General features: G+C 43.0%; 1 protein-coding gene and 1 pseudogene across 1 annotated transcript in view; one reads left to right on the top strand and one right to left on the bottom strand.

Moving 5' to 3' along the window:
• On the top strand, positions 1 to 6,885 carry LOC112317720 (cytochrome c oxidase subunit 6B1 pseudogene; annotated as a pseudogene).
• SLC10A6 (solute carrier family 10 member 6) overlaps positions 6,885 to 12,733 on the bottom strand; it is a 24,652-nt gene continuing 18,803 nt past the window's right edge. Inside the window, exons 5-6 of the mRNA XM_024574858.3 lie at positions 10,135 to 10,292; positions 6,885 to 8,714 (exon numbers count right to left, since the gene is read on the bottom strand). Of these exons, the coding sequence (XP_024430626.2) occupies positions 8,500 to 8,714; positions 10,135 to 10,292 (373 nt within the window). The 3' untranslated portion in view covers positions 6,885 to 8,499. The remainder of the gene's footprint in view (positions 8,715 to 10,134; positions 10,293 to 12,733) is intronic.

Consider the following 12,733-nt stretch of genomic DNA (forward strand, 5'->3'; position numbering starts at 1 on the left):
ATGGTGCCAGCCTCAGGGGCCTGGTGTCATCAGGAACCTGGGCAGACCCTGATCAAGGTCAGGCGTGCGGGGCAGGCACCAACTGACAGTAGCTAAGAAATTCAGTCTCCCGCTGCCTTGCTGGGAGTGGTGCCAGCTTCCTGCGCCTAAGTCAGAATAAGTTAAAAGTTCTAGCTGTGGTGAAGCCCAGAATAGCTCGGAGGGCAAGGAGTAACGAAAGAGAACAGTATCACTCTGCCTGGGAGATTTATATTTGGTTTTTCCTGGAGGGAAAGAGATCAGCCTCAAGGGCCTGCTTCTGTTTCTCCTTACTGAACTTGTCTTAAATCCATTCTCGACAGCGTGCCTCACCTTGGCAGGAGTGGTGGGCGCCTGTCCAAGAGCCAGCAAACTGCTTGGTGCACCCTCATAGCATTGACCAGCTCTGAGTTAGTTGACTTGAATTTCTGATCACGCCCAAGTGCAGGGATTTTCTAGGACCTGTTCCTTTGTGTCTGAGCTACACGAGGGCAGGAGCCAATGTCAGTCTGCGCACAGCCCCGCGGTGGTGTGTTTACCCCTCGCCAAGTAGCCGGTTTGAACCCTACCCCAGAAGTGGCTTCAAATCTGGCAAAAGAAGCACCACCACCACCACCATATACATTTTATTAAGAACAGTTTTTGTAACTTGGGTCGTAGCTGAGGATTTCATTTTTTTTTAAGTTTCTGTTGCTTTAAAAGATGTTGGGAAACTCCTGTCTTGTGTGAGTTGGAATCATGAGGCCTTGATTTCCTGTCTACGACAGGAAACTAGGCCAGCAGGGCCCTTGGAGCCAGTACAGCTGGAGGTGATTATCCACCATCCGAAGTCAACAGAGATGGGAGAGGGGGAAGCTGAAGAAAGATCCCTCTTCTGCAGAGAATGTGGCTAGGAAATGGAAACTGGGGGAGGAAAATGCAGGTTTCAGTTTATAGGCCCTGGGAACTTCATAGTGAACATTACCATCCTCCTCGGGGACCTGGCTCCACTATCAGAATGTGATGAGCCATTTGCTAGGGCCACGCTGGTTCTAAAGCACGGCAGAGCCACAGAGCCGGGACGGCACGTGGAGACATCCCGATAAATTGAACGAATAAATACAACTGGGCTCTGAACCCACAATGGATGACTAAGGACTATAAAATATACCCCCAAATATATAATGGCTCAAACATAATCATTTCTCGACACAGTTCTGGGCAGGAGGAGAGCTCAGCGGGGCAGCTCTCCTCCCAATTTTCAGGAACCCAGCCTGAAGGAGGTTCTGTAATCAACACATAGCTTCCAAGGTTGTACTGGCAATCATCTCCTTTCCCGGAGCCAGAAAGGGGGAAGCGTGCAGGGCCACCTGTGGGAGGGTTGCAAGAGTCGGGCAGGCCTGGAAGCAAAGCGCATAACTGCCACTCATTCCAGCAGCAAGAACTGGTCAAACAGTGCCCCGTACAAGGAAACTGGGAAATGAGTCGGGTGTCCAGGTGTTTCCTGTGACAGGCCACTCTGCTATGGAAGGGGAAACACACATTGTGATGGAATTACTTACAAAACTGGACTAGAGCGGTATATTCTAAAAGAATGGTATCTTAGTACAGCCCTGAGCATTGCATTTCATCTCCACGTCAAAACCTTGGTAGATGTCATCAGCAGAAGGCTCTCTGAATTATCATGATAGAAAGGAGAGAAATGGATGTAGAGGGAAAAAAGCAGGTGCTCACACCTGTGGTTCATGATACTCTGCCAGATCTCTCGATTTTAAAAAGACTATCTAAATCAAATGTGATGAATACAAGAAATTTTTTTAATATATTTTATTGATTATGCTATTACAGTTGTCCCATTTCCCCACCCCCTTTGCTCCACTCCATCCTGCCCACCCCCTCCCTCCCACATTCCCCCCCTGTAGTTCATGTCCATGGGTCATACATATAAATGCTTTGGCTTCCACATTTCCTACACTAATCTTACCCTCCCCCTGTCTATTTTCTACCTGCCATTTATGCTACTTATTCTCTGTACCTTTCCCCCCTCTCTCCCCCTCCCACTCCCCTGTTGATAACCCTTCATGTGATCTCCATTTCTGTGGTTCTGTTCCTGTTCTAGTTGTTTGCTTAGTTTGCTTTTGTTTTTGTTTTAGGTGTGGTTGTTAATAACTGTGAGTTTGCTGTCATTTTTACTGTTCATATTTTTTATCTTCTTTTTCTTAGATAAGTCCCTTTAACATTTCATGTAATAAGGGCTTGGTGATGATGAACTCCTTTAACTTGACCTTATCTGAGAAGCACTTTATCTGCCCTTCCATTCTAAATGATAGCTTTGCTGGATACAGTAATCTTGGATGTAGGTCCTTGCCTTTCATGACTTGGAATACTTCTTGCCAGCCCCTTCTTGCCTGTAAGGTCTCTTTGGAGAAATCAGCTGACAGTCTTATGGGAAGTCCTTTGTAGGTAACTGTGTCCTTTTCTCTTGCTGCTTCTAAGATTCTCTCCTTCTGCTTAATCTTAGGTAATGTAATCATGATGTGCCTTGGCGTGTTCCTCTTTGGGTCTAGCTTCTTTGGGACTCTCTGAGCTTCCTGGACTTCCTGGAAGTCTGTTTCCTTTCCCAGATTAGGGAAGTTCTTTATTATTTGCTCAAATCAGTTTTAAATTTGTTGCTCTTCCTCTTCTCCTTCTGGTACCCCTATAATTTGGATGTTGGAACATTTAAAGATGTCCTGGAGGTTCCTAAGCCTCTCCTCATTTTTCTGAATTCTTGTTGCTTCATTCTTTTCTGGTTGGATATTTCTTTCTTCTTTCTGGTCCAAATTGTTGATTTGAGTCCCGGTTTCCTTCCATCACTATTGGTTCCCTGCACATTTTCCTTTGTTTCTCTTAGCATAGCCTTCGTTTTTTCATCTAATTTGTGACCAAATTCAACCAATTCTGTGAGCTTCCTGATTACCAGTGTTTTGTTTTGTTTTATTTGTTCAGTTACAATTATCTGCATTTTCTCCCCATCCCTCCACCCCACCCCAGCCCGTCCCACCTCCCTCCCCTACCTCTATGTTCCCCCATGATTTTGTTCTTGTGTCCTTTATAATAGCTCATAGAGACCCCTCTCCACACTATCCCCTCTCCACTCACCACTGGCTATTGTTACATTGTTCTTTTTTGTAAAAAATTTTATTATTCAATTACAGTTGTGTGCCTTTTCTCCCCATCCCTCCACCCCACCCCAGCTGAACCCCCCTCCCTCCCCCACCTCCACCCTCCCCCTTGATTTGGTCCATGTGTCCTTTAAAGTAGTTCCTTGATTACCAGTGTTTTGAACTGTGAATCTGATAGGTTGGCTATCTCTTCATTGTTTAGTTGTATTTTTTCTGGAGCTTTGATCTGTTCTTTCATTTGGGCCATTCTTTTTTTTGTCTTGCCATGCCTGTTACATAAAGGGGCGGAGCCTTAGGTGTTCACCAGGGCGGGGTAACGCTCATGGCTGCAGTGTGACGCTGTATGTGGGGAATAGGTCCGAGAGGGAGCAATGGTTCTTGCTCCACTCTCTGCCTGTTTTCAGTCACTCCCTCTGCTACCCACATTCAAATTGGGAAGCAGCACCCTCTGGTGCTGCTTCCTGAGTGGGTGGGTTTGTGTATGTTCTAGGCCCCTGTGGGTCTCTCCAACAAACTCTCCTGTGAGGCTGGGAGTTTTTCCTGCTGCCGCCTCAACCCCCATGAGTGTTTTCAATCAGAGGTGTGAGGCTTTATTTCCCCACACTGGAGCCCTGAGTTGCTCTGTCTCACCCAGTCCACCAGCTGCTGCCTCACCAGCCAGCTTCAGCCTGGCCTGCCCCATTCCACAATCTGCCACCTCCCTGGATCCGCCAGCCGCAGCCTTGCTGTGAGTCCTCTCCTCCCGGCCGCCCCGTCTCCGCCCCTCCTACAGGTCTGAATGTTTCTTCTTTATCTCCTTGGTTGTTGGACTTCCATATAGTTCAATTTTCTGTCAGTTCTGGTTGTTTTTTGGTTTTAAATGGTTGTTGTCCTTCTTTTGGTTGTGCGAGGAGGTACAGTGTGTCTACCTATGCCTCCATCTTGGCCGGAAGTCTCCCAAGAAATTTTTTTAGAAAGCTATCCTCTGGTCATTGATACCTTGACAGTAGGAGAATGTATTCCTATTTCATATAATTCAGAAATATTCAAGATACTTGATCATGGTGGAGAAAAATACGGCATTATACATTCACCAACATAGTATTTTTAAGCTAATTTAAACATTAACATAAATTTGGAACTGCATTTGATTATTTGATTGCAAGGAACTAAAAACCAACCACATGGGCTTAAACAAATTAGAAATTTCTTGCCAAAAAAAAAAAGTTTAGAAGCAGGCGGTTTCTGTGATTGATTCTACAGTTCAAGAATGTCAACAGAGGCATAAGTATCCTGGCCTTTGCTCCATGGTCCGGAAAGGGCTGCTGCAGCCGCTCCAGCTACTCCATCCACATTCCAGACAGGAAAGAGGAAGAAATGGCATGAGAAAGGGTTAGTGCCTAGTCAGGGCATGGAAACAAAATGCTCTAGAAATCACATGTAGACTTCCACTTCTTACTAGCAAGAACTATGTCACATGGCCATCTCTAGCTTCAAAAACCTTATTTTTAGCTAGCCATATTGCTGTCCTGAGCAAAATCTTGGTTTTGTTCATGAAGACAAAAGAAACAGACATTGGGGATCAGCAAGCAGTGTGTGCCTTTCCAGTTCTGCCAGTTCCCACCATTTCTTAAGTAGCTAACACTATGTCAATATTTAAAATCTTCCTGATCCCAGAACTATCTGAACTTGTAACTGTTGAAAAGAGATTCATAGATAGGAAATATTTGAAAGTAATCTTCAGCTTTGCAAGTTTAGAAACATAATTTTATCCCTTCACTCAAAATTATATTCTAAAGGTCAGGCTGAGCAAACTCAATACACTCGCTGATAAATCATGTGGCCGGTTTTTTAGTTAAGCTCTCAAGCAGGATGACTAAACCTGGACAGTGAGGTGGGGCTCTTCCCGGGGAGGAAAGTACATACACACAGAGGCTGGTTAGAACTAGTTCAGAGGCTAAGACGTGATTCATTAAACTGGGTTAGGCTAAATTACCCTTTCTATACTAGGACTAATTGTGACTACACAAGGAAAAGAAGGGGACGGAACACTAACTGCTCACTTCCCACGTGTCATAACAGGCATTTTCACATTACCTAATACATTTCAGGGTGTTTAGGATTGAATGTCTCTTTTTTACCAGAGAGGAAAATGAAGTCCAGTGGACTGTCATTTGCCCAAAGTTGCCCAAATAACAGAGCTGGGATTCAATCCCGGGTCGGACTTCAGCCTACACTCCAGAGGCATCCCAGCCCTTTAGGTGGAGACAGCAAGTGGCCCTGGCAGAGCCCCTGTTCTTTCCTCTATGGCACGCTGCCCCACCCACCCATCTGGCTCTCTTCCAGACGTGGAGCTGGACTCATTCCGCTTACCTTTATCTCTCTTGGCCCCACTTCTTCTGAGCCTCATATAGGCCCTGGCTCTTATGAACTCATAATTATTTAGATCAGTTAGAATACAATTTATTCAGGTAGAGCTTTTTGTAGTTGCATTCTTCATCCTAAAGCTAATGCATGGCCTCCTGGACTACTGGACAGTTTCTGGGTCTTCTCAGTAACACATTTGCCAACCATCTCTGGAGATGACAGTCCTCTGATGTGACTGCTTTCATACCCTTACATTGTTTCTGTCTTAAAAAGGTGGTTTTTGGTAGACCTGTCCCCAGATTGTCCTGACTACAGTAAATGCTGACCATGTTGTCCATAGCCAATCCTTTCAGAATGGAGTGCTGGATATTACCATTTTATTTAGATTCCTCCATAGAGAAACAATTTTGAAAAAAATTTTTTTGTATAATCTTTAAAATTTATGGTAATGTTCATTTTAGGCCTGGGGATGTCAGTACACAACCCTACTCTGTTCACTGTTGCGATCTGTTCCCCACTGGACTGTAACCAGTTAGGTCAGAAACACTTTCTGCTTCATCATTGCTGTTTGTGCCGGGCGCCTGCACACAGTGCAGACCAGCTTCCCAGTGTGTCCGCGCTTCTCAGAGGGGCACACGGGGCTCCCCAGGTGGTCAAGCAGCACTTGACAGTGAACAGCCACGTCAAGTAGTTCTTTTCCTTGTAAATACACTTGCAACACCTAATGGGGCTCTTTCTGTACTACCATAAAGGTGGGCTTAATTGTTGTGACAATACCATAATAATCGTTGTCATTACATTAACCCACACGTTCTTTGGAATATTCACAAAATAAAACGGTAAAGATTTACCTTAGATGATACACTTTCTCACACATTTCAAAACTTACAAATAAGAGTAGACAGAAGACACTGAGCCGCACGCAGCTTCAGGGGCGTCTTTAGGAGTCAGCGACAGGGCAGAAGACATCCAGACCAAAATCAAGAACTACGAGACTGACCCTTTTGACAGCTGCTCCCCCAGCCAGAACCAGACCAGGAACTGTCGGCAGAATTGCCTGGACTCCCCCGCCGTGAGAAGGCAATGACTGCTAATGGGGGTGATGTCTCCATGTACAAGCAGTACTGGCGTGTGTACAAGTCCCTTTGCCCCATGTCCTGGGTGTGGCCTGGGATGACCGCCCAGCAGATGGCACATTCCTGGGGAAGATCTGCACTGTCTTGCACCCCACCTCTCTGTCCTCCATCCTTCTCCCAGGAGGGTGCAGGGGGACCTGAGCACATCCCACCCTGGGATCCTGAATCATGGCTTAACTACTAACAAATACTTGTTGGATAAAAGAATAGAAGAAAGTGGAACCAAATGGAGTACGAGAAAACCATATTGTACAGGAAGTTAGGTGATAAATGTGGCATTTCAAACCAGTAAAGAAAAGATGAATGATTCAATATGTGGTGTTGGGACAATCAAATTCTTAACACACCATACAGAAAAATAAGTTCAAGATGGAATAAAATATGTACATGTTAGTCCATAAAAATAAGAGAAATTATATGGGAAATATTTTTAATATAAGAATAGAGAAGGAGGATGGTCCTACAATGCCAGGCCGTGCACACAGCAGCTAGTACACACCCTGTGTGCACCTTCAGAAAGAAGTCCCTGAAAAGGGGCCAAATACATTCGCAAATGGAGTCCTTTCACAATTCACCATCCACTTAAAAATATAAATATTCTAACACTAGACAGATATCAAGGATAAACACAGTTATGTAAAGACTACTATGGCTTAGTATGTACAAAATATAAAATTCTTGTACAGCAATAGACATTATAGAATAACAAGAGATAAAAGAGTAGGTAGAATGTTGACAAGCTGGACAAAGGGTCACCATCCATATGTGTTAAAATTTATCAATCAAAAAGGAAAAATATAACAGAAAAGTAGGCAAGGGACACAAATAGGCAAGTGATCATAAAAAATACTTATTATAATTTTAAAATGCAATTTTACATGAGATATTTTCACAAATCAAAATCGATCATCCTTCAGATGGTGCGACTGCGGGAACCCAGTTCCTCCCAGGCATTGGCAGGCACACGGCCTGGCCTGGAGCAGTCGCCCAGCGTTTTATGTGCAATCAGCCTGGCAGCCCACATTGCAGGACGTGACCTACAGGAATACTTGCAGAAGGGCAGGGTGTTTATAGCAGCACTTCAATGCCAATAAGTTGAAAGCTAACTAAATGTCCATGAGTAAGGAATAGTTAAACAAATGAGTCCTTCCATGCAGTGAAATCCTTCCTCAAAGCTGCTGTTCTAAAGAACGAGGTAGGTCAACACAGACTGACATGTAAAGTGTCGCTAAGTGACTTACAAAACAGTGTAAGTGGGATGATCCCAATATTTTAAAAGTGATATAATGTATAAACAAAAATCAGAAGGCTATGCATGTGCCTATCACTGGGGAGTGAAAATGTGGGACATTCACTCCCTTTTAACCTCAGTGTTCATTAAATTGCCTCTAAATGTGTATTACATCTGTGATTCAAAAGACTTGAATCATTTTGGAAAAGGCGCCATTTTTAATAAGGGCTGTAGGCTTCCTCGCCAATGTTCCAAAGGCCCTTCCCAAAGTCAAGTGGGCTCAGACTCTGTCCTTGCCCTGAAGTACCAGATGCCGTCCGCTCTGTGCAGAGTCCCCACCCTTGTGAGATTGAAGTCCACCTGAGGACGACGTCACCAACAACAGGTATTACTCTTCACTGCACAGGAAGACAAGAACACAGCAACTGGTAAATATGTTGTGTAGACCCCAGAAGGGCTCCCTGAAATAGGCAGAGTACCTTCTCAAAAGTGTATCCTGATGATTACAAGCCACGCAAAAATATAAATATCCCCACAGGCCCTGCCATGAGACCCATGCATCAGCTCTGCGCTCTCTTTACTGGTTGGGGAGGAAGTCAGCGTCCAGTCAGGCAGCAAGCCCCTACTATGCGCATGAAGAGATGTGGCCTGTTGGTTCGAGAGTCACGTGGGAATCCATAGGCTCTGGTGACCCAGGAGTTACCACGACTTCTTCATTCACCTCCAAGAAAGCATTGGTCTCTTTGGGAGAGGTGGATTGCTTGTTATGGCAGCCTTCTGCACCACCTGGGTTCCTCTTCCTGTGTTTATTCTTCAATCTCCTCTTGTACATCTTATATACTAGATGTTAAAACATGCAAGTATTAAAAAATCACTTTAGTAAGGACAATAATTTAGTGACCTTGTGCCCTGGTCGATACTTCAGGAGTATGTTTGCTTTGGGTCACATATGCATAAACACACAGGAAAAAAAGGAGGGGGCAAGGAAAATGAGGAAACCATGAAACAAAATAATTCAGTGTATCAAAATGGCGGTGTCTATCTGGAATGGACCTTTTGTGAATGAGATGGTCATCAGGTGGCTGACAGCTTGCCCACTCATCCATGCATTCATTCAGTCACCTCCTGTGAGTGCTGCCAGTGAGCCCGGCGCTCCTCCGGCTTCTGGAGCACAGCTGGGAATGAACGTTCCTTCCCTCACGGTCTCTCGTCTAGTGGGAAAGTTAAACCGCAAGTGTTCCTGACACTGATTATTGTATCAGTAATCCGTGTATAATCAGTTATATCAGCAATCACTGACACTTACTCAGAGCCTGCTCCCTGGCAATAAAAATGACCATGGCCCAAAATTAAAATGCGTATGTGTCTGTTCATATCTACCGTCTATGTATGTATGTTTTTACATGTCTCATCAATGGGAATTTCTTTCTTACACCTATTCTGTGATTTTCTTTTTAATTTTTTATTGTTATTCTGTTAGAGCTGTCCCATTTTTTCCCTTCTGTCCTCCTTTCCCCAGCCCACCCCCCACTCCCACAGTCAATCCCCACTATATATATATTTTTTAATTTACCTCCTGTGAATCTACACAGTGATTGACTCCAAAATGATGTGTATTTGGCTATATGGATAGATAAGCATACAGGTGGGGCAAAAGTACAATAGGTTTACAGTTGTGAGTACACAAAACACAGAGTTTATTCTTGTATTATTATTTCTTTATCATGGTATTATTTTCCATATGAACAACTATAAACCTACTTTTGCCTCACCCTGTATATATACACATACACATATGTGTTCATATATACAATTAATTTCAATATTTGTGTATGTATTATACTTCGTAGTTGAAAGATATGTCACAACCATTCAGCACAACTCTTAGTCACAAAAACACCGTGAAATAACTTGACATTTGGCTCTTGCTGAAACACAGTAAATGTCAGTTTTGAGATAAACAGTGGCTCATGGACACTGAGCAAGTCCTGAAGCCGAAGTGCTGAGAGCGCACTGTCTTCTGTGAAGCGTACTCATTTATAATCGTAAGCTTACATTCCCCTAGTTTTTTAACATTTTTCTGTGCAACTTCCACTTTGTGGCAAAGGATCTTGTTCATGCAGTTGATTTTTTCCCAAAAATGTCAGGCTAAAAATGTATCACAAGGGCAGCATATGCGTGTTGGGATTGAAAAAGAAGTTGGTAAGTTGGGTCAACAATTTTCAATCAAGTGTATCCGTCCAATGGGGGCTCTACCCACCTGCAACAATGAGAATTCCATCCACCATCTGGAAGAGTCCATAGGCCAAGGGGAAGCTGATCATCTGGACCATCTGCTCAGCAGTGAAAGACAACTGGAGCATGGTGATGCACATCTGAATATTCTGAGCTCCAGTTTCTAAGGAAATTGTCCTGCACCTACAATAAATTTTTTTTTCAAAAGTTACACCCTAGCAATAAGGACTATTCTTAAATGTTCTCTTACAAATAGCAATGTCAGCTATGAGCTTAGGCCACTAACGGTGATTACTCATTCAAGGATTATTTATTTGCTGAGTGTGTATGCTGTGGGCAGGCTCCTGAGAGGCACTTGGGAGGAGGGCCCTATGAACACTGCCCTGGGAGTCTGCTTGAAAAGTCAAGATACACACACGGGAAAGGCTCAGTAACACCAGCAGATGCTGTAGAAATTTAGAAAAGGGGTGTCAATGGTTAGAGAAGGTTTCACAGAGGAAGAGCGGGATTCAAGGATGGAAAGAGGGGAAGAGGCATTTAATATGGGACAAAGATTGAAATTAAAGGTCCGGGAACAGGTATGAGCTTGGCCTATTCGGAGGCATTGCACGGGCTGAAGCCAGCCTGTGTGGGCTAGAGGCTTGGAGGAGATGAGAAGGGAAAGTCGAGTTAGAGGTATGAAACAGTATAGGCTAAATAACACTTGAAAGTAAACCTTTGATAAAAAAACAAATGTCTAAAATGGCTTCTTTGGTGAAAGGTCTAGTAAGTTTTTTCCACTTTCCTACATTTTATTAATTTCCTAATTACAAAAAATAAAATAAACCTCACTTGAAAAAGAAAAGGCAGGAGGAAAGGAAATAGGCAGGACCTTGGGGGCTGGGTGAAGCAGTTTCAACTGTCTCCTGTTCACAAATGGAGGCTTCAGGTTTTTCATAGATGGAAGTGAAGAGGAGAGAGGTGCTTCAGAAGGTAAACCAGCATCTCTATTCAAGCTGGATTGGAATGTGGGTGTGTGATGTGGGAATGAAAATGTCGTCACTGGTGTAGGACAAGTTCTGTGACTCTTATTTTGTGCCTAGTTACACTATTGCTTCCGATGCTTTCTTCAGACTACCCTGACTTCTTTCAGACCCATTCAATAACATGATGTGATTAAGCTGCTAGGCTGGACCTCACACCTAGACCACTCACGGGCAAATGCGTATCTCAGTACTGATCCTTCCTAGGCCACCAGGTGTGTAAAAAGCAAGACTGTTGACTACACTTCTCTATAGGAATACTTTCTCTCCAAATCTAATTATATTTCAACCACTCAACAGTCGTATTCCTAAAGTTGGAAACAAACCCAGGTCCAAATACTAACTCTACCACATTCTGGTTTAAGGCACTTGGTCAAGTTACCTAACTTCTCTGAAAGGGTTGCTCATCTGCAAAATGAGGGCACTGATAATATCTATCTCTCAGGCATAGTAAGTAAATGAGATACTCTTGGTGGAGCCCCACCCAGTCCTTGGTATGATCTAAGTGTTCCCAAGTGAACTGGACACAGCATAAAGCTAATTTAAAAAATTCCCAAACCCTATACCTTTGGAATTCAACCTCATAGTTTACTTTTCTTCAATAATTCTTTTTCTGTGTTAAAAGTAAAATATAATGAAAAACATCAAAAATATACCAAAAGATATTAAGCAACTAAAATTAGTCTTAATCCCACTACTCAAACACTATTGGCATATTTCTTCCAGAATTTTTCCATGCATAAAATTCTTTTCCTTCCTTCTACAAGATGGCACTCAGAATGCGTACTGTTTTCCATTCTTTTGTAACTCAAATTTATCTCTTAAGTATTTTCCAAAAGCATTAAAATTGATTCATCATATTCCATCTCATAGGCACATCAAGAATTAAATATCTCTGTATTATGAAATATTTAAATTATTTCTATTTTCACATTTATAAATAACAGTGCAATTAACATCCCTGCACATCAACCTTGGTCTGTCTGACAGCTTCAGGACAGAGCTCTAGAAGGAAAACCACTGAGTTAACTATAAATATTTCTGTGGTTATTGACAAGACTTGTCTTTTAGAGAGTGTACGCCAATTCATTACCCCCCACAGTGTAAACTAATGCTCACCTCATCTATTCCAATAACATGGAATATTATCATTCTTAATACTTCATAGCACTTATAAATTCTATTCCCCAACTGGTAATGATAATATTTATGGTAAATTTCTATTTTATTTCTCAAGTTTGCCCTTTCTCTTCTTGTCCTATAAGTAGCACTTTTTGAGAAATCAGCACAAACAATGCATATATGTTTAATCTCTCAAACTAGCTCATGTCATAGAATGGTCCCTGTATTTAGTGAAACCACCTCACCTCTCCTATTTACTAAAATACAAAGAGAAATGTGTCCAGATTACAAGTGGTATTAACACCCCAATCCTACTTTCACAGATTCCAACTTCCATCAGTTTGGTCTTTGCTTCATTTACATAAAGAATGACTATGATCTTTTCACCCCCTTTACGATGGGCTGTCCTGTTCCATCCGCCTGGTAAGCCAAAACTCTTAGTGTTTCCTGACAAAGCCAGGTAGCAAAGCTGCCAGTGGC

Source organism: Desmodus rotundus, chromosome 4, assembly GCF_022682495.2.
Source record: "Desmodus rotundus isolate HL8 chromosome 4, HLdesRot8A.1, whole genome shotgun sequence".
Classification (NCBI taxonomy): Eukaryota; Metazoa; Chordata; class Mammalia; order Chiroptera; family Phyllostomidae; genus Desmodus; species Desmodus rotundus.